This window comes from Carex rostrata, chromosome 27, assembly GCF_964058835.1.
Source record: "Carex rostrata chromosome 27, lpCarRost1.2, whole genome shotgun sequence".
Lineage (NCBI taxonomy): Eukaryota > Viridiplantae > Streptophyta > Magnoliopsida > Poales > Cyperaceae > Carex > Carex rostrata.
Genome location: NC_135944.1, coordinates 4,977,095 through 4,998,836, shown reverse-complemented (window position 1 = coordinate 4,998,836; position 21,742 = coordinate 4,977,095). Strand labels below are relative to the sequence as shown.

The window sequence follows — 21,742 nt, the reverse complement described above, 5'->3', positions numbered from 1 at the left end:
AAAAAGAACACTGAGATTTCATGGGCACCTGAGCAATTATCCTCTTATCTCTCTGTTTTCTCCATGTTAACAGCTTCAATATTTGACATTTAGTCAACGAGATTTATCACTTTACATACCCATGTGTTAATAGTAATATGCCTATTTGATCTAGCAAGTTTGAACTCACATGTTATGAATCAATAATCACTTATATATTCTAAAATTCAACAAAATTTTGTTTTTGAGTTATATCTACATTTTATAAGGGTTCATATTTATCGGCATTTGGCCAATGGAGAACTGACACGAAAAATGGAATTGGACTGGTTGTGGTGAAATAGTTATTTTTTTACTACTTTTTACTAAAAATAAAGAATGACAAAAAGAAGAGAAGAACTGACACGAACAGAGTAGCTCCCTGTTTTCTCCATTGGTAACAGTTTCAATTTTCACCTTTAAGTGGGAATTAACGTCCCATAATCCTTTGAACCCTGAACAAAGTTGCTTTAATTGAAAACCTTCGTTCACAGTTCAATATTGTTTTACTCAAATTTTATTACAATAGATTTATCACTTTATAGAACCAAGAGTCAATAGTCATTGGCTGATTCAATCTAACAAGTCTTTATTCAATAATCGATTATTCAACAATTCAGAAAATTCTGTTTGTAAAAAGTTATGATTATATGTATTAACAATAATGCCTTCTCTAAGCTGGCTGTGATTCGTCCTATGTATAAGTACCTGATTTCTCCTTCATATCCATACATGCATTATCTATATTTATTGAATTATGCAAGAAAAAACATTGGTTCTGTCTAAATATACTTTATATGCATTGAAAGAAATGTCCGGATATATTTATTGCATTTAGAAAAATGCCAGACATGTTAACTTAGTAGTGTGACCTGTGAGGTTTAAAGTTGATAGAAAAAATTGAAATCTTCAAAGCCAAATTTATATGAGAGATGTCCGGAGATATCTGCGCAGATGACATAATATTTGCCATCTTAAAGGCCAATTTAATTTTTCAGAAACAAGCCCCTAGCATCTACTCTAATTTAGTGAGGCTGAGGCCGGCAATCAATGTCTAAATATTAAATACACAATGTGGATTGAATTTTGTAACATCCATTCTGAATTAATTAATTTCGCATTAATTTTTCCTTTATTGAATTAATTTCTACCCGGTCAAGCACGTTCCTTCAGTTCAAACTTCAAACCACGCCCCTTTTTCCACGCTAACTTGACATTGAAAGCATTCCTCTATCATGGTCTATCTCTTTGGTTTCTTTTGGTACATTATTCTTGTTCCTTTTTGTTTATTTCTATGCATGGTCATGGTCTATATATTGATGCTTCTTCCCTTATTTTCAAATCATGCAAGCATCACACCAATTCTCATAAAAATTGTAGGTAAATCACTCAGACATAATCTCTTAAGGCTAATCACAGGTACGCTATCACCCTAATTGAAAATGACTGGTAAGGGGATGGGACTCAGATTTTACTCTAATCAATTGCATAAAGATCAATAATAAGTCTCCATTACCAATACTAGAAGGATTTAAGTTTATAATTTCATCCTTCTTTTATAACTTCCGTAGTTGAAATAACCGAGATTATCCCATTAGTAATCTAAAGAACACGATGTTCGTCTACAGATCTATAAACTAATAGGTTTCTAATAGAGATCGGATCGCAAGGAACCAACATATATGTCTATCTCCTTTATTGGATATAGATAATTGTACCCTAATCCTAATAAGTCCACCTTATACATCTAAACACTATGGTGTGGCCATCACCATACAGACGAGGTTAGTACACACCAAATTAAGATATAAATACAAAGAATAAAGTACAGTAAAATTCAGATCAAGTGCAAGGGATAAATAAAATGAAACTACTAGATTAAACTCATAAGAATTCAAGATTACATGCATTCACCATAGAAAGGTGTTGTTTAGCCTCTCACGGTAATATCAACAATGAAAGCAAATACAAGATACATGATAAAAACAGTAAAAGAGAAAGATGAAAGGAATACACCTAGAGAGTCTCTTTTGATCTTCTACACGTCATCTCTATCTCTTGACCTTCTTCTAACCCTAACTACCTTAACTCGAATGGAGTTATGTATAATATTTTTCATTGGCTCCCTTAGCAAACCCTACATCTAGACTATTCATAGTCTACTAAGATATCTACTCCTGTCAAGATAGAGAGATGAATTGTAATTCATTCATCATGTGTTAGTGGACTTAGTGGAATTTGGATGCCAAGTTCACTGCTGTAATTGTTGTCTGCGATTGGACATACATCCACATGGAATTCCTGTGTTGTGTTATTCTTTTTTGTTGCAGTGCACCTTGTATGCATTTGACGATCTCCACTTGCATGCGGATGGATCGACAACTGCATGGCTGAAACCTGTGTGTCAAAAATGCTTCGTTTTATGCTTGTATTAGCCCTAAAATTACAAAAAAATTTGCAATTCTACAAAACCAAGTAAAAATAACAAAAGTAATCTAATTCAACTTATTTAAACATTTGTAATTTGATATTTGAAATATTTTAGGTTAAGTGATTGGGAAAATCACTACTTATTTCAGCCCCCTATCATCCCCCTTTTCCAGTCCCCGCACTCGTCCCGCGTCAACCTTCATAGGTATATATACTTAGAAAATAAGATATTAATACTTGCATGCGTAACTTGATATGATCATCCACTTTTTCAGTCCCCCAATAGTCCCCGCGTCAACCTTCCTCCAATGAAATAGTGAGGACCCTGTATCCCTCCATCAACCTTCCCCAATCGTTCCCACGTCAACCCCTCTCTAACAAAAATTGTTCACCTCACAGGCATAAATAATTCAGTGGATAGGTATAAAATACTTAATAAATAAGATATTAAACTTTGATTTGTAACTTGATATGATCAAGCACCTGAAAATTAAAGTTTGTAGAATGTATATACATACAAATACTCCAGTGCATAGGTATAAATACTTACAATACTTGATATTAATACTTTCACACGTCATTCAGCATCATATGTAAAAATAATAGTAAGTTTTCAGCTAGTTATGGCAATTTTAATACTTCTAGAAATGTGTATTCAAGTGGTCCCTCCAAGTATTTATGGTGCAGGAATGTTTGGGGAATAATTATTTATGCAAAAATTGTGTATACCTCATAGGTATTAATACGTCCGTGCATAGGATTAAATAGTTGAGATGACAAATTAAATTAATAACTTTAAAAAAAGTACCAGTGCTGTAATTATGCGGTTATCCCAGGTAGTTATGGTAGTTATGATGGAGATATTTTGGAGGTATTTTAGTGCGGGTACTGTTATCACCTCCTCGACAAAAAATGTATTAATTAGGCGGGGAGATAATTTTGTTCAATTTACTTTAATGATGAAGACGGTGGCTTGCAATCTCCTCCTAATATAAAAAAATGTCAATTTATTTCTAATCAGTACAGAACTAAAAATAAATAAGTTGGAAGACAAAAATCATAAGGGAAAAAACTATTACTTTCCAAACTTTTTTATCAATTTTTTATTCAATTTTGTGGCTCAGAGAAAGCCCCAATTCCTGACCCCACATTAAATTTTAAACAAAGTTAGAGTGCAGATGAAAGATAAAATATTATAGGTAGGTAAGAATTTAACGAATCAAAAACTGGCAAAGTATTAGTAATTGGCTGAGTGCAGCCAACTACACGACGAAATAATTGTTGTTTAAATTTTTATTACACAATCTTCCTAATTGATTAACGTTGTTTCATTAATTTTGATCGTAACTTGACACAACTTGCTTTTCAGTCAGTCATAACTTACTGGTTAATATTCCAAAACCAAGAACCTTATTTTCTCCTCTCTCCATATCCTCTGTTTTTTTTTGTTAAGTCGAGTCTTCCCTCTGTTCAATTAATTTTACGCGTTCTTAGTTTTTTTTTTCTTTAGAAATCCTTATGCACTGTCTTATTACATATATGGATACTCAACATTTTTCAATCAAGCATCGCTCAAAATTATCTTCCTTACACTTCCTCTCCTGCAATGGCACTTCTTGCACTTCTATCCTTATCACTTGTTCTGTTCTCCTTCTCCCCCAAAAACATCACTCTAACACAAGCCCAATGCCTTCCTGACCAATGTCAGGCCCTGATTCAACTCAAGCAAGGCTTCAAAACCACTGAACTCATCGATTCATGGAATGCAAGTATCGACTGTTACAAATGGTTTGGCATCACATGCGATGAGAAAACTGGTATGGTGACTGAACTAAACCTCGGTTACTTTCACATCTCAGGTGAAATCAACCTGGCTTTGTTCAATCTCAGCTCCCTTCGATACCTCGACCTTTCTTTCAACAACTTCTTTGTTCCTCTTCCGCAAACTGGGTTTGAGCGACTCACTAATTTAACCCATCTCGACTTATCTTCTTCTGGATTTTCTGGTGAAGTTCTGCCTTCAATAACTAACCTTAGAAGACTCAACTATTTGGATTTAGGGTTGAACAGATTGACAGGTATGGTACCCATGTCTTTGTTTACTCACCCTTCTTTCAAATCTTTGTATCTATCAGATAACCAATTCTCTGTATATCTACCATAGTTCTCAAATGGATCAACAATTTTGGAATTTATTTTCCTTGAAGATAACAATTTTCAAGGACAGTTGTTAATTTACAGATGTGGAAATCAAAACAAAAGGAAATGGTTCCTTTTTCCCAATGCTAAAAGTTCTTGACCTTTCCTCACATCATTTTAGTGGTAAATTGCCCAAAAATATTTAGTGAACCTGAAGACCATGATGGGTATATCAAATACAAGTTTCCTAACAGCTAGATATGGGTTAAATTATTATAAAGGGCTGAATTTGACTTACTCTAAGCTTTTTGTTACAATTACATACAATGGGTTGAATTTTGAGTTGAAATACCCAATTGACATATTCAATTACATTGATCTATCAAATAATGTATTTTTAGGGGAAATACCCAAAGAGATCGGGCAACTCAAGTCACTTTGTGTGCTTAACCTAGCACATAATGCTCTCACCAGTCAAATTCCTTCGGAACTTGCTAGTTTACATCAACTTGAGTCACTGGATCTCTCCTCCAACCAGTTTTCAGGACCCATTCCTCATGAACTCGCCTCACTCACTTCTCTAGATTCATTGAATCTTTCTTATAATGCTCTTGCCGGTCGAATTCCTTCGGAACTTGCTAGTTTACATCAACTTGAGTCACTAGATCTCTCCTCCAACCAGCTTTCTGGACCCATTCCTCATGAACTCGCCTCACTCACTTCTCTACATTCATTAAATCTTTCGTATAATGCTCTTGCCAGTCGAATTCCTTCGGAACTTGCTAGTTTACATCAACTTGAGTTATTGGATCTCTCCTCCAACCAGCTTTCCGGACCCATTCCTCATGAACTCACCTCACTCACTTCTCTAAATTCATTCAATCTTTCGTATAACAATTTGGTTGGAGAAGTACCTGAAGGCTATGAGTTCTCTACCTTCTTTTCGAATGATTCATACCTAGGTAATCCTGAATTGTGTGGTAGTCCTTTATCAATGCAATGTGCAAGAGCTCCTTCTAATATTGGGTTCATTGTTTCAATTGGTGTAGGGTTATATTTGGGGTTTGCCACTGTAATTTGGGCTCTGGTATATTGGGAGAAAGGAAGAAAGTGGTTTATTCTCATTACAGATAAGTTTTATTTTCGATATTTTCTCTGATACAAATGTACTAGTTACATCCGCTATATCATGGTTGATTGGAAGAAAGTGGTTTAATTTCATTATAGGCAGGTTTTACTTTCGGCATTTGTGCTGATGGAAATATACAAGAGTTTTGTTCAAATAAATAGGCATGAAGCAAATTAATTAAGGTTTTATTTTCTTGAGTGTGTCACGCCCCCGTCGCCGAATCGGGAGTCGCGAACAAGAGAGGCATCCTCGCATCCATCCATCGTCCCGTCAAATATAAGTCGCAACAAAAACAATAAATATAAACAATACGGAGTCAGCTACAAAGCTTAGTAACCAGTTATTTAATGACTTCGTATTGTTTATATTAACAACCATTCAAACATGCTAGATTAATCCACACAAATTCACTTCAAATTATGCATCACGCAATATCCATATTATTTCATTTCACAGAATAATATTATTTCACAAATTCTCATAACTAATAATGTCATCATTTCATTTCACAAATCAAATTCGAACCTCAACTCAGCTATGCCGTTAAATACACCCTCATAATCCAAACCCAGGTCAAACATCCAATTTAACCACACAAATTGAAAGCACGGATTGTAGAGAAATCCGGTTACCTTATAGCAATAAATCCAAATAATTCAAATCGAGTTGCAATAACTATTTAGAATCAATGCGACGTAGTCGGAACTTCAATCGGAACAATCAATATCAAATTATTTATACAAAAAATACTTATTTTATTTCTCTATTTTTCTCTGTACTCTTGTTTTCTTGAGTTTGTATTTTTTTCATCTTAATCTGATTAAAATTGAGAAAGAACCCTATATTGGAGTTTTAACGGTGGTAGAAAAATGTGGCAACAACATGCACAGGCCGTGTGGCCTTGCTGCCGATGGGATTTCTCATTTTAAAAATTTAAGCTTTTATAAAACAACCTTTAAATTCTTATATATTGTAAATCAATTCAAAATAATTGAAAATATTGGGTCCCTCTCTCGTGCAATTTGAATGTCATTTCATGTTTCATGCAATGTTGTTAAATATCACTACTACAAAAAAATCCTTTTATATCGGTTAGAATCACGTTCCGTCATCGGGGTCCAATCCGATGCATATTGCCCCGATAGGAAATATGTAACCATCTGCCATCGGTTCGAGCCGATGGCGTTAAGCTCCAATGCGATCAATTAGAAATTAGGGACCGACGGGAATATTAGTTTTTCGACCGTTAATTATGCTGTTAAAATGGAAACACCATCGCCTCTGGGTGTTATTAGCTGTTAGCAAAACTATATACCATCAGATGTGTATGAGTTGGCGTTTGCATATTGTAGTTTGCCATCTGTTATTATTTTGGACCGTTGATAATTTCTTTTTATATATTTAATTATATATGCCTGTATTAGAGGCAAGCCTCCATTTATATGTACCAATATATATATATATATATATATATATATATATATATAATCTCTCTCTAGATCTACATATATAGCACAAATCAAGCAAGATAATTAATATAGAAGACCAACAAATTAACATATATAGAGATTAGTACAACACTAAATTAACCCAAAGTACCATCATTCATTAACACTTCTGTTATGTTGCAAGTTGCAACAAATCAACAGAACCCCCAGGACATAACAAATGGATCTTTCAAAACACAACCATTAATTGTATAAGGGTTCATATTTATTGGCATTTGGCCAATGGAGAACTGACACGAAGAATGGAATTGGGCTGGTTCTGGTGAAATAGTGATTTTTTACTACTTTTTACAAAAAATAAGGAATGACAAAAACAATAGAAGAACTGACACGAACAGAGTAGCACTCTGTTTTCTCCATATAAGAAATGTCAATTTATTTCTAATCAGTACATAACTAAAAATAAATAAGTTGTAACTCAAAAATCATAAGAGGAAAAATGTCAACAACTATTACTTTCCAAAACCTTTTTATCAATTTTTTATTTAATTTTGTGAAACAGAGAAAGCCCCAATTCCTGACCCCATATTAAATTTTAAATAAAATTAAGAGTGCAAATCAAAGATAAAATATTATAGGTAGGTAAGAATTTAACGAATCAAAAACTGACAAAGTACTAGTAATCGGTTGAGTGCAACCAACTACACGACACAAAAGTTCTTTTAGTTTATATTTTAATTACACAATCGACCAAATTAATTTTGATCGTAACTTGACAACTTGCTTTTCAATCAGTCATAACTTACAGGTTAATATTCCAAGACCAAGGACCTTATTTTCTCTCCTCTCCATATCCTCTGTTTTTTCTGTTAAGTCAAGTCTTCCCTCTGTTCAATTAATTTTACGCGTTCTTCATTTTTTTTTTTCTTTAGAAATCCTTATGCACTGTCTTATTACATATATGGATACTCAACATTTTTCAATCAAACATCGCTCAAAATTATCTTCCTTTCACTTCCTCTCCTGCAATGGCACTTCTTGCACTTCTTTCCTTATCACTTGTTCTGTTCTTCTTTCCCAAAAACATCAATCTAACACAAGCGCAATGCCTTCCTGATCAACGTCATGCCTTAATTCAACTCAAGCAAGGTTTCAACACCAATGAACTCTATTCATGGAATGCAAGTATCGACTGTTGCATATGGGATGGCATCACATGCGATGAGAAAACTGGTATGGTGACTTCACTAAACCTCTTTCACATGGACATCTCAGGTGAAATCAACCCGGCTTTGTTCAATCTCAGCTCTCTTCGATACCTCAACATTTCTTTTAACGACTTCTCAGTACCTCTTCTGCAAACTGGATTTGAGCGACTTGCTAATTTAACCCATCTCGACTTATCTGTTTCTGGATTTTATGGTCAGGTTCCGATAGGCATTTCTGCCCTCACAAACCTTCTCTCACTTGACTTATCCAATCCCTGGTATCTTCATAACAAAGGCCTAAGAACCTTACTCACCAACCTCACCAAACTTCAAGTTCTTCGCTTGGATGGGGTTGACCTTTCACTGAACGGATCTGAGTGGGGTAAGGCAGTTTTTCAAGTAGGCCCAACTATTCAGGTTCTAACCATTGCCGATTGTGGATTGAGAGGAAATTTCCCGGATGAAATATTCCACATTACAAATCTAACAAAACTTGATTTATCACAAAACTCAATGTTGTCAGGTCAACTGCCAGAATTCAAGAAGCAAAGCTTTTTGCAATATTTGTCTCTTTCAGGTACAAATTTCACTGGTCCATTACCTGATTCAATAGGAAATCTCAAATATTTATCGGAATTGGATCTTTCCGACTGTAACTTCTACGAAGAAGTTCCACCTTCAATAACTAACCTTAGAAGACTCAACTATTTGGACTTAGGGTTGAACAGATTGACAGGTATGATACCCCCATGTCTATGTTTTCTCACCCTTCTTTAAAATCTTTGTTTCTATCAGATAACCAATTCTCTGTATATGTACCATAGTTCTCAAATGGATAAACAATTTTTGGAATTTTTTAAGCACAATAAGAATCTAAAATATCTCTCTTTCAAACAATAAGTTGTCAATTATAGAAGGTGAAAATCATAACGATTCATTCTATGCTTCATTCCCGCAACTAGATTATCTGGGTCTGGAGAAAGGGGAGGTAGCATAATTAGCTAGAAAAATGTCCTAGAGTTGTTGTACCCAAAGGTCGAGAGTTTGATTCCCCCCTCACGACTTCGCAGCTTCTGCGAAGGTTTTCAAAAAAAAAAATATCTAGGTCTGGCTTCGTGTAATTTAGTAAATTTCCCTACTTTTCCTAGTTACCAAACAAATATTTACTCCTTAGACCTCTTAAATAATATTATCACTGGAGAGATTTCCCTTTCTATTTGTAATGTGACATTGCCAGCAGTGCTTGATCTTTCATATAACAATTTAACTGGTACAGTTCCATCTTGCCTTCTAGCAGATGCTGAATTGGAAGTGCTTAACCTGAAAAGTAACAATTAAGCAGGCCATTGCCACAAATATCAGTCAAGCGACTTAAAACAATAAATCTGAATGGTAATGTAATAAATGCAAGTTTTCCCCGATTATTAAAGTATTGTAATTCTCTCGAGGTCTTAGACATGGGAAACAATCGGATAGTCAACAGATTTCCCTACTGGCTGGGAAATCTTCAAAATTTGAGAGTTCTTGTCTTGTGATTGAATATGTTTTCTAGAAAAATTACAGATGTGGAAATCAAAACAAAAGGAAATGGTTCCTTTCCCAATGCTAAAAGTTCTTGACCTTTCCTCACATCATTTCAGTGGTAAATTGCCCAAAAATATTTAGTGAACCTGAAGACCATGATGGGTATATCAAATACAAGTTTCCTAACAGTTAGATGTAGGTTAAATTCACAGTAGCAATTATCGGTATCGGGATCGGTCCCGGCCGATACCGATACGGGATCGGAGTATCGGATCGGTATCAGCTCAGGATCAGCTCAGGATCGGTATCGGCTCAGGATCAGATCGGGGTAGGCCGATACCGATACGTATCGGCCGATCCGTATCGGTATCGGCTGATATTTCCTACTATGGTTAAATTATTATAAAAGCTGAATTTGACTTACTCTAAGGTTTTTGTTACAATTACATACAATGGGTTGAATTTTTAAATACCCAATTGACATATTCAATTACATTGATCTATCAAATAATGTATTTTTAGGGGAAATACCCAAAGAGATTGGGCAACTGAAGTCACTTTGTGTGCTTAACCTAGCACATAATGCTCTCGCCGGTAAAATTCCTTCGGAACTTGCTAGTTTACATCAACTTGAGTCACTGGATCTCTCCTCCAACCAGCTTTCCGGACCCATTCCTCATGAACTCGCCTCACTCACTTCTTTAGATTCATTAAATCTTTCGTATAATGCTCTTGTCGGACGAATTCCTTCGGAACTTGCTAGTTTACATCAACTTAAGTCACTGGATCTCTCCTCCAACCAGCTTTCTGGACCCATTCCTCATGAACTCGACTCACTCATTTCTCTAGATTCAGTAAATCTTTCGTATAACAATTTGGTTGGAGAAGTACCTGAAGGCCCTGAGTTCTCTGCCATTTCGAATGATTCATACCTAGGTAATCCTGGATTGTGTGGTAGTCCTCTATCAATGCAATGTGCAAGATTGTGTGGTAATCCTTTATCAATGCAATGTGCAAGAGCTCCATCTAATATTGGGTTCATTGTTTCAATTGGTGTAGGGTTATATTTGGGGTTTGCCACTGTAATTTGGGCTCTAGTATATTGGGAGAACGGAAGAAAGTGGTTTATTCTCATTACAGATAAGTTTTATTTTCGACATTTTCATTGATGGAAATATCGATGTAAAAGCTTGTACAAATGTACTAGTCAATATGTATCTCGCTGAGTGAATTTAAATACAAGTCACATCCGCTATGTTTATACGTGGGGTATGCCTCTGTTATTTTGGTGCTGGTATAATGGTTGATTGGAAGAAAGTGGTTTAATTTCATTATAGGCAGGTTGTACTTTCGGCATTTGTGCTGATGGAAATATATAAGAGCTTTCTGGTGGAAATAATTCTGTTTTTTTCTGTTTGCTTGGTGCGCTTTCGTAAAACCCCTTGGTAATTTGATTAACTTTAGACACGTCCAATTCTAGCCAATTGTGGAAAGTAATTGTTAAGTTTAGACACGTCCAAAGGATTCGTGGCCTATCTATTTCTACTTTAAGGACAAATGAATAGTTGAGATTGTTAGGGATGAATTTCTATAGTTTATCTGCATTCAAAGGAATAGAACGACTTTTCATCAGAGGATTCATTGGGGGGGGGGGCCTATAATTAGCATGATTGTTTCCTTCGTTAGCTCTTTTAGTCATGTTGGTTTGTTTAAAACTATTTGGATACTTGGTTTCTTTCATGTGTTTTGGTGGTAGCCAGTTAAATAATTTAGGTCGTTTATTGGGGAAGAAGGAATTGTCTTTTTTTTTAATCTTTATATTTGAAATTTGTCCCCAGGGCTGGTCTATGCTTAGGACACAAACCCTCAAGTTTTTCTTATATCTGTAATAAATATTCCAAATGACCTTAATGAAGTTTCCTTTGGTAATTCATTTTTTAACAATTCAAAAATTTGAGTCATGATTTATTAATTATTTAGAAATTTCTAGTAATCATAGAAATTTAGACCCTTCAATACAAAAATGTTCTATTTGCAATAAAAAAAAAGTAGATAATGCTTGATTTAAAAATAAAGGAAGAAGTGTCAATATATAGACCATGACCATGCATAGAAATAAACAAAAATGAACAACAATAATGCATCTAAAGAAACCAAGGATAGACCATGAGAGAGGAAGGCTTTCAATGTCAAGTTAGCGTGGAAAAAGGGGCGTGGTTTGAAGTTTGAACAGAAGGAACGTGCTTGACCGGTTAGAAATTAACTCAATAAAAGAAAAAAATAATGCCAAATTAATTAATTGAGAATTCATGTTACAAAATTTAATTCACATTGTAATTTAATATTTAGACACTAATTGCCGGCCTCAGCCTCACTAAATTAGAGTTGCTGTTAGGGGCTTGTTTTTGAAAAATTAAATTGGCCTTTAAGATGGCAAATATTATGTATCTTAAGTTTATCGTACTGTGATACGAACTTAAGAGGCCAAGATTGTTCTTTTTCATTTAGCTTAAACAAAATTCATTTTATTGGACATAAATTTTGTATTATTTTTTGCTTGGTGTCGTTTGGTAAAACACCTTGGTAATTAGTATATATATAGAGAGAGAGAGTAACTAATGTACATTCAAATATATATGGCCTGAAATACACATGGTCAAAATTTGACTTTTCGAAATCCAAATGGTAAATCCGAACCATTCATCTTGTTCTCCATATTAATATGTGCTTGGAGACCAAATTTTACATTTTTCTGAATTTGTTTACTATTTATTAAGTATTTTACAAAATTGTTGATCCAATGGTAGCTGCTGATTTTACTTTTTGTGCAGCCACCGTTGGATTAACAATTTTGTAAAATACTTAATAAATAGTAAAAAAATTCAGAAAAATGTAAAATTTGGTATCCAAGCACATATTAATATGGAGAACAAGACGAACTGTTCGGATCGACCATTTGGATTTTGAAATTTCAAATTCGGACCGTGTGTATTTCGGATCATATACATTCGAATGCACATTAGTCACTCTCTCTCTCTCTATATAAACATCTTTTGAACATTTTTTGACCACTTGACTCAATGTAAAATTAATTCTAAATTTTAAATTTTTTGCATGTAGATTCATCACTCGTAAGAAAGAAAGATTTCAACGGTTTGGATACATTGTTTGAAGCCAATCTGATAGGTTTTAGACTTGAGGCAGTTGTTCGGTAAGATGTAGGATTTGGAATGAAGAGTAAGTTCCCAATTGAAGTAGTTGTCTAGTGAAGATTTTGTTCGGACCAATTGCTCTAATGACTTCGTTAGTTCCAAATTGAAGTAGTTGTCCTTCCGCACCCGAATGATCTCGATGTGCACCATCCAGGTGAAAATAACTTGATCTCTGACTTCTAGGTCATATTCTTTCGCTTGGGAGAACATGTAGGACATGAGTTGAAGGAAAATGGTATAATCCGTAGATAGTAAGAGGCTTGCAAGTTTGTCGCATAAGATTGTCTTTCTATTTCTATATAGTAAGCAAATCATGGATTGTAAAACGGGATACACTACAGAGATTAAAATAAAGGAGGAGGTGGCCAGCATTATGCTCTCAGCCCCAAGCTCGCCCGTGCAAGAATATTTCTGTTCAGTCATGGCTATAACTTTTCACTTGGATTTTTGTTGGATTTTTCTCAATAACTTAGAGGTTGTTTTTGCTGTTGCAGCCTAGAACCCAAATTGAGGGGATAGCTTGATGACTCGTCAGATGATGGCTTCACGCTTGCTAGGTTTAATCTGGGTATTTTGTTTTCTTGACAAGGATCGAATGAAATTATCGAATTTCTAGTACAGCATTGATGCAGGGCAAGGTTAGATATGAGTATTTGGTTTTCTTGGCACGCTTGAAGAATAGAATGGTTGAATATGAGCATCGAGTGATTGCTGATATTTGAGTTGGTCTTGGATCTCTGATTTAAGATTATGCATACTAATTGTATTGGTGTGCTTGGTTAATATATTGAATCACATAGCAACATTGCAAGCACCTCTTACGAGGACTAAACTAAATGGCAAGTCCGATAAATTTATTTTAGATGACTTTTATAATGTAAAATAATTTCTCTGTTTTTAGTTTCTAGCAAGATGTTGCCTGTCACTTCAAGGAAACAGGGTCTATACTTTTGACATAGGTACTCCGTTAAGAATAGGGATGGCAAAGAAGCTTGTAACTCATGGATCGCTCGTGACTCGCTTTTGACTCGATCACTAACAACCCGCTCAATAGTGGACCGAATTGTTAGCAAGTTCGCTCGCAACTAACTCGGTCCGGAATTAACAAGCTGAGTTAAGGCCTAGCTCGGACAGGGCCAGCTTGGCCCATAACGAGCTAGTGTATATAGGCTGTTGGATACATATGGTTTAATAAAATCCGTTAAGATTTAGGATTTAACTCCCACTCCCATAATTTCATATTTACATTCCCGACTCTCTCTCTCCCTCGTGCATCACCTCATGCCCTCACCTCAACCCCCGATTCCATCACCCCATCCTCCTCCATGACTCCATAGTCCATCCATCACTCTCTGCCTTTTGTTTTATTTAATAATTTTGAATTTGTATGATAGCAGCTCAATAAAGAACAGTGAGCTTGTGAGCTAGCTCAGTCCAGCTCGGATTGGCTTGTTATGATTTATAAGCTGAGGTTTAAGCTTGAATGTCCTAAGTGCAGCTCGCTCAACTGTAGCTCGATATCAAATTAACAAGATGAGCTAGAACCTAGCTCAAACCAAGCCAGTTAGTTGCCACCCCTAGTTAAGAATCAATATTCTTCCTTTTATAATGCAGAAAAAATAACACAGATGTTTCCATATAGTTTAAAAAGGAGAACAATCGAATAATCTGTGAACACTTCCATCTGGACAAGCCACTATACTAGTTCTTAATTAGAAGATACCTTCAAACACACGACAAGCCACACAGGTGGTTCAATTTCCGAGAATAGAATTAAAAGTACCACTTGTGAATATTAAACTTTCTCCTATTATAAAGGAGAGTACAATGATTTGATTTATATTTGCTCTTTCACTCTCAACTAAAACCATAGCCCTTAAGTCCTATTTATACCCATCATAAGATACTTTTAGAATATGCTTGCATCTCATGTACAAGCTAGAATATTTTAGAATGTACCTTTCCTTGTATATTCAAGATATAGAATATTCATACATGCACCTATATATATATACTACTATAGATCATTCTAATTTCTAGAGAATTCAAGAACATTCTAGCATACTCTAGTATACTCTTGAATAATGTAGAGTATTTTAGCCTGATCTAACCACGAACATCTCTATTAAAATAGAAGATTGTAGTTAAATAAGGGAACATGCTTAATATAACCAAAACCTATACCAACTATTCCAAAAAAAAAAAAAAAACCTATGATAAAGAACTAGTCTTTGGTCTAGTGGCAAAGGCACATGGTCTTTATATGAGAGATCATGGGTTCGAAATCCGGATGGGGAAAATCATTTGTTATAATTATAAGGGTATTAAATAGTTGGGTGGCTTGACCTCTAACCTTTACTCAAAAAAAAAAAAAAAAACTATGATAAATAAAACAGCCAACGTCTAAAACAACAAATGGAGTTTCATACGTCTAAAATCTGCTTCCATAAATCAACTCAACATTTGCAGAGGTCTTCTAATTTTTTTTAATTAATTCTTAACATATTTTCCGTTCCAAATTGTAATGAGTAACAAAATTTGTCAAGTTCGTGCCTACCTTGTGGCTATTATAGATTTTTATTATGATAAATTTTTTTAATAGACTGTTTGTAAAAACAAATCTCAAGGAGGGCTAGGTGTGTTGGATTTAGATAGAATGAATAAGGCTTTGCTCAGAAAATGGTGGGTCCGATTCCAAGACTCACAAGTGAATGGCCTTTGGAAATCACTGATTATAGATAAATATAGCCATAAAATCCATCACTTGTTCACCTTTTTGGAAAGGAGTAAACAAAGAGTCTGCTATTGTTTATTTTGATCTTAATAAGTTATTAGGCAATGGTTCTACTATTCTTTTTTGGAAGGATAGATGGATATCATATTTTACCCTTGGCTCTTTATACGTACCCTAATCTATTTCAGATTGCCAGAGAGCCTGATTTACTAGTAATTGAAGCTTTACAACCACCTGGAATACATACTGAATTTGTTAGACAACTCATACTTCACCGAATGGCAGACATTACATGCTAAACTTAGACACCTTTCCCCTAATGCTACTTCCCCTGATTCTCTCCAGTGGAGATGGTCCAATACAGGATCCTTTACTGTTCACTCCTATTACAATTGGTTAGAGTTTGGTGGCATTATGACACCATTTGGGGTTTCAAACTACCTTTAAAGATATTGTGGATCTGTCTTGTCAGGATCTAGTGACTATGAAGGTAGAGGACCATGGGGAAGAGGTAGAGGCAGAGGATCAGGAGTACAGGCAATGGAAGCTGAGCAGAACCCATTTATCTAATACAGACCAAAACCTATAGGATGAGTAGTTCTTTGACATGTCTTTGTGTGGTTCTCGTGCTTGCTGGATCTGCCTTACATAGATGTCTTCACTTACTGCTTTTTGAGTTTGGATAGATGTTCTTGTTAGCTTTTGTTGGATTGTTAGCTGCTGGTGCAGTGTTCCAGTGTGGGGGTTACATAGTCTGATTGAAGGGTGTTTAGAATTAGGTAATTAGATGAATTGATTCTGTTTTTGCAATAGTACTAATAGAATTCCAGCTGTTTGGAATTTGTTTCAGTCAAAACTGATTATGGCTAATGAAATCAATGGAATACCCCACTTTCTTAAAAAAAAAGAAACAATGTTTTTAATATTATATAGCGTCCACAACATTAATAGTACAAATCTATATAAAAAAATGTTTGACATATATATATATATATCATATATATATATATATATATATATGAGGAGAGTTCAAATGCACCCAAATTTTTGTGCACCCAAATGCACCCTATTCTTTCAAATCCTTTTTCTCCGTTTTCAAAGTCCGAATAGTCAATCCGAACCGTTAGTTGTGATCTATATATTAAGATGTGCTTGGAGACCAAATTTTACATTTTTTGAAATTTTTTTACTATTTATTAAGCCACTTTGAAAATCGCTGATTTTACATTTTCTGGACCATTGGATCATCGATTTTTCAAAGTGGCTTAATAAATAGTAAAAAAAATTCAAAAAATATAAAATTTGGTCTCCAAGCACATTTTAATATATAGATCGCATCTAACGGTTCAGATTGACTATTTGGACTTTGAAAATGGAGAAAAAGAATAGGATGCATTTGGGTGCACAAAATTTTGGATGCATTTGAACCCTCCTCTATATATATATAGTATTCAACAATCTTCAAACATCATTCACACCAAATATCCATTCTACACCACGTATTCATTTATTTTTTGATGCTCATACATATTTTCATCAGTACAAATGTCGAAAATAAAACCTATCTAAAATGAAATTGAACCACTTCCTCCCATTCTCCCATGATACAAGGGCCCAAAATATAGAGGCAAACCCCACACCTAGCCCTAGTCCAATAGAAACAGATAGCCCAATTATATCAGTAGAAGATTTTGAAGGCAAACTCTTATTAAACCCTTGACTTGAATGATCTGCTGCACATTTCACCGATAAAGGACTACCACACAATCTGGGGTTACCCAAGTAAGAAGCATTTGAAAAGGTTAAGAATTGATGGGCTTGGGGTATTTCTCCAACCAAATTGTTATATGAAAAATTTAGTGAAGCAAGGAAAGTGAGAGCGGTGAGTTCTTGAGGGATGGGTCCGAAAAGCTGGTTGGAGGAGAGATCCAGTGACTCAAGCTTCTTTAAATTAGCAAATTCAGATGGAATAGGACCAGTAAGAACATTATGTGATAGGTTAAGCACATCAAGTGACTTGAGTTCCCCGATCTCTTCGGGAATTCCCCCTGAAAATCCATTTTGTGATAGATCTAGGGAACTGAATATGCTGAGTGAATTCTTTATCTCCATTTCTTGTCCTTTGGATATGACTGTAATTGAGTTCTGATAATAATGTTGATAATCATATGGACCACCAAACATGAATGTCCTAGAATCTGAATCATTCACCATAGTCGACAGGCTTTCAAAAACAATTCTTGGGATAATGCCTCGGAAACGATTTGAAGAAATATCAAAAACCATTAGTGAGGGGAAAAAGGAATTATTTGTTTTAGTTTTGGCTTTCATATTCGAAATTGTGCCATAGAATTGATTTGAACTTAAGACAAGTACTCTCAAGTTTTTGAGATTTCCAAGCCAAAAAGGAAATCTATTCACTATTTGGTTATTTCCGAGATCTAAGACCTCTAGAGTGTTACAGTTCGTTAATGTTTGGGGCAAACTTCCATTGATTTTATTGCCACTCAAATCTATTGTTCTCAATTTGCAACCTTCGCTAATATTTCGCGGCAATGGCCCACTTAATTTGTTACTTTTCATGCTCAACACTAGCAATTGAGCATTTTCAAGAATGCATGGTGGTATAGTACCAGTTAAATTATTATCTGAAAGCTCGAGCACTTGTAGCCTTGTCGCATTGCAAATGGAAAGTGGGATCTCTCCCGTGAGTCTATTGGTAGAGAGAAAAAGATAAATGAGGGTGGAAACAAAATATGCAGGCAACGAAAAGAAGTAATTGGATGAGAAATCAACATAGTACATCCCTTGTGGGAGGAGAGGTACAGGTCCTGAAATGTTGTTGGAATGGATATCAAGAACATCCAACATCTCAAGAGAGGTAAGATGCGCATCCCCCTCTATTTTAGTAAAGAAATTATGAGATAAATTGAGGTAGGTAATACTTGTTTTACTACATAACCAATTAGGGATAACACCATCAATATTATTATTTGAGAGGTCTAGGTTGTCAATACTTGTTTGGTAACTCAAAAAAGAAGGAAATTTTGTTAAATTGCAAGATGCCAGCCATATATCCTTGAGTTGGGGAAATGAAGCATAGAACGATTGGTTATGATTTTTGCCTTCTATAATTGACAACTTGTTGTTTGAGAGATCTAGAGAATCAAGGTTCTTATTTTGCTCGATGAGGTCTAAATTCAATATACTATTGAAGTTATTTGATGCAACAGTTAACTGAAAGAGCTGGGGGAATTTGAATATGGATATTGGTAATTGTCCTTCAAGATTGTTGTAACAAAGGATAATAAATTCCAAAATTGATGATCCATTTGAGAAGTCAGGTAGATATCCTGATAATTGATTATAGGATAAATCCATTAGTTCCAAAGAAGGGTGAGAAAACAAAGATATGGGTATCGTACCTGTCAATATATTTGACCCCAGCACCAACATTTCGAGGCTTGTAATGTTTGTTATTGAAGGCGGAACTTCTCCATGTAAGCTACAGTTGTAAAGGTCCAATGTCGATAAATACTGCTGCTTTCCAATTGAGTCGGGAATTTGACCCGACAACATTGCGTTCTGTGATAAATCAAGTTCTGTGAGGTTTGTAAGGTCAAATATTTCATCCCAAATATTTCCTCTTAATCCACAATCTTCCATGGATAGTTGTTGAAGAGTTGGGCCTACTTGTAAAACTGAGTTGCCCCAATCAGATCCGTTGAGTGAAATGTCAACCCCATCTAAGTGAAGAACTTGGAGCTTGGTGAGGTTGCTGAGTAAGGTTTTTAGACCTGTGTCATGAAGATACAAGGGATTGGGATTTCCAATGTCTGATAAGTCAAGGGTGATAAGGTTTGTGAGGGCAGAAAAGCCGATCGGGACTTGACCAGCAAAGCCAGAATTGGATAAGTCGAGATGGGTTAAATTATCTAGTCGCTCAAACCCGATTTGTGGAAGGATAAGATTGTTGAACAGGTTCCCACCAAGGTTGAGGTACTGAAGAGAGCTGAGATTGAATAAAGCAGGGTTGAGTTCACCCGAGATCAACTTGTGAGCAAGGTTGACTTCAGTCACCATACCAGTTTGCTCATCGCATGTGATGCCAACCCATGTGCAACAGTTAGTACTTGAATTCCATGAATGGAGTTCATTGGTTTTGAACCCTTGCTTGAGTTGAAGCAGGGCATGACGTTGCTCAGGAAGGCAGTGGGCATGTGTTAGAGAAATAGTGGTTTTAATGGAGGAGAGGAGAACAAGTGATAGGGAAACAAGTGCAACAAGTGCCATTGTAGGACTTGGGGTGATGCTTGACTGAAAAAAGTTAGTGTATCCATATATATATAAATATGATGCAATAGAAATTACAAAAAAAAAAAGTCCTAAGAGGCAGAAAATAAATTTAATTGAGAGACGACTTGACTTAGCAGAAAGCACCAAGGAGGAGATGGAGAGAAGAGAAAATATGGTCTTTGGTATTGGAATATTAACCTGTAAGCGAGGGCAAAGGGAACATGCACGACTATGATCTTATTGTTCCTCCCTGGATAGATTAGGCTTCCAGTTTACCTAAATTTCTCAGATTAACAAACAGAGCTCTGTCATAATTTATCTTGTAGTCTCATATAATATATGATCCCCCGGTCTGAAATCAAATTCATTCTTGCCTTCACTATAACACTAAATCATTAACCTGCAATCTAACTTTGCTATTCAGGATTTAATGTGGGGTATGCAATTGGGAATTGTGTTGCTCCACAATATAAACAAAAAAAAATAATAATAAAAAGTTTTGGAAAGTAATTTATTTTTTCTCAAATGAGAAAGAGATTGACATTTTTAATAAGTTGAGATTATCAGTGAAATAAGTATCATGCTATTACAAAATATTACATAATAAATTCAGGATGAGAAATTAAACTTTGTTTTGAAGAATCTTCCCAGGGGCGAATCATCCTAGAAAATTGTGAAAAGTAGATATTCCAATTAAGAACGTTATCTTTGAATAATTGCAATTTAGAATTTGTGAGTGTTTAACCTTCGTTGGCTACTAGTGGATACACTTCTTCAATTACTATACTCATTGATAGAATTATTGTTGTGAGGGACAACCATTGCGAGGGACAATTATTGTTGTTGTGTCCCTCTAGTGTAATTTGAATATCATTTCATGTTTAACCAAATCCGGATTAATATGGACTTATCAAATTTGAGTCATTTGATGAACAGTAAATTAATTTGTTACACTTATCAAATCTCCCCACCATAACTATGACAACTATGTGGGGGGACCACAAAAATTACAGCACTGATTTTTTATCTAAATTACTAGTACATACGTGATGACCAATTTTTATGTCAATAATTAACAAATCTCCCAAATTTACCCGCACCATACCTGGGGGGACCATTCAAACTACGTTGGGGGACCATAAACATTTTTAGAGATAGAGTTTTTTTTCTTCGTTCTATGTCGTCCATGTTTCTGACGATGTGTGATGAACTTTTTTCTAATCTAAAACCATAAACTTCTTCTACTCAATTTTATCTTTCAAATGAATGAGATCCATGATGACATATTTTCAAGCTTGTCATCATGCAAATATTTATAACTTACCGTGCAAGTATTTATACCTATACTTGCAAGTACTTTTAACATATGATACTGGATGACGTTTGAAATATCAATTATTGCATTGATGTATTTATACCCATGACGTCAATTATTTATGCATATGCACTGAAGGTAGACACAGAGACGATTGAAAAAGGTTGATGCAGAAATAAAAAGTCCCCACTACTTCATTAGAGGGAGATTGACGAGGGAAAAGGGATGATCATAACATGTTCGCATCAAAGTATTAATATCTAATTTTTCATGTATTAATATATTATCT

The 21,742-nt window shown here is 35.1% G+C and overlaps 2 protein-coding genes across 2 annotated transcripts; one reads left to right on the top strand and one right to left on the bottom strand.

Moving 5' to 3' along the window:
- The first annotated feature begins 3,918 nt into the window (after nt 1-3,918).
- LOC144545007 (uncharacterized) lies at nt 3,919-11,174 on the top strand. The gene is made up of 4 exons (XM_078293562.1): nt 3,919-4,611; nt 4,789-5,740; nt 8,097-9,108; nt 10,419-11,174. The coding sequence occupies exons 1-4, from the start codon at nt 4,055-4,057 to the stop codon at nt 11,063-11,065; spliced, it is 3,168 nt and encodes a 1,055-aa protein (XP_078149688.1). The 5' UTR covers nt 3,919-4,054; the 3' UTR covers nt 11,066-11,174.
- A 6,140-nt stretch (nt 11,175-17,314) lies between these two features.
- On the bottom strand, nt 17,315-20,135 carry LOC144545006 (receptor-like protein 6). Its single transcript, XM_078293561.1, has one exon. It carries the CDS (start codon nt 20,133-20,135, stop codon nt 17,379-17,381), a length of 2,757 nt encoding a protein of 918 aa, XP_078149687.1. The 3' UTR covers nt 17,315-17,378.
- Between the last annotated feature and the right edge of the window lie 1,607 nt (nt 20,136-21,742).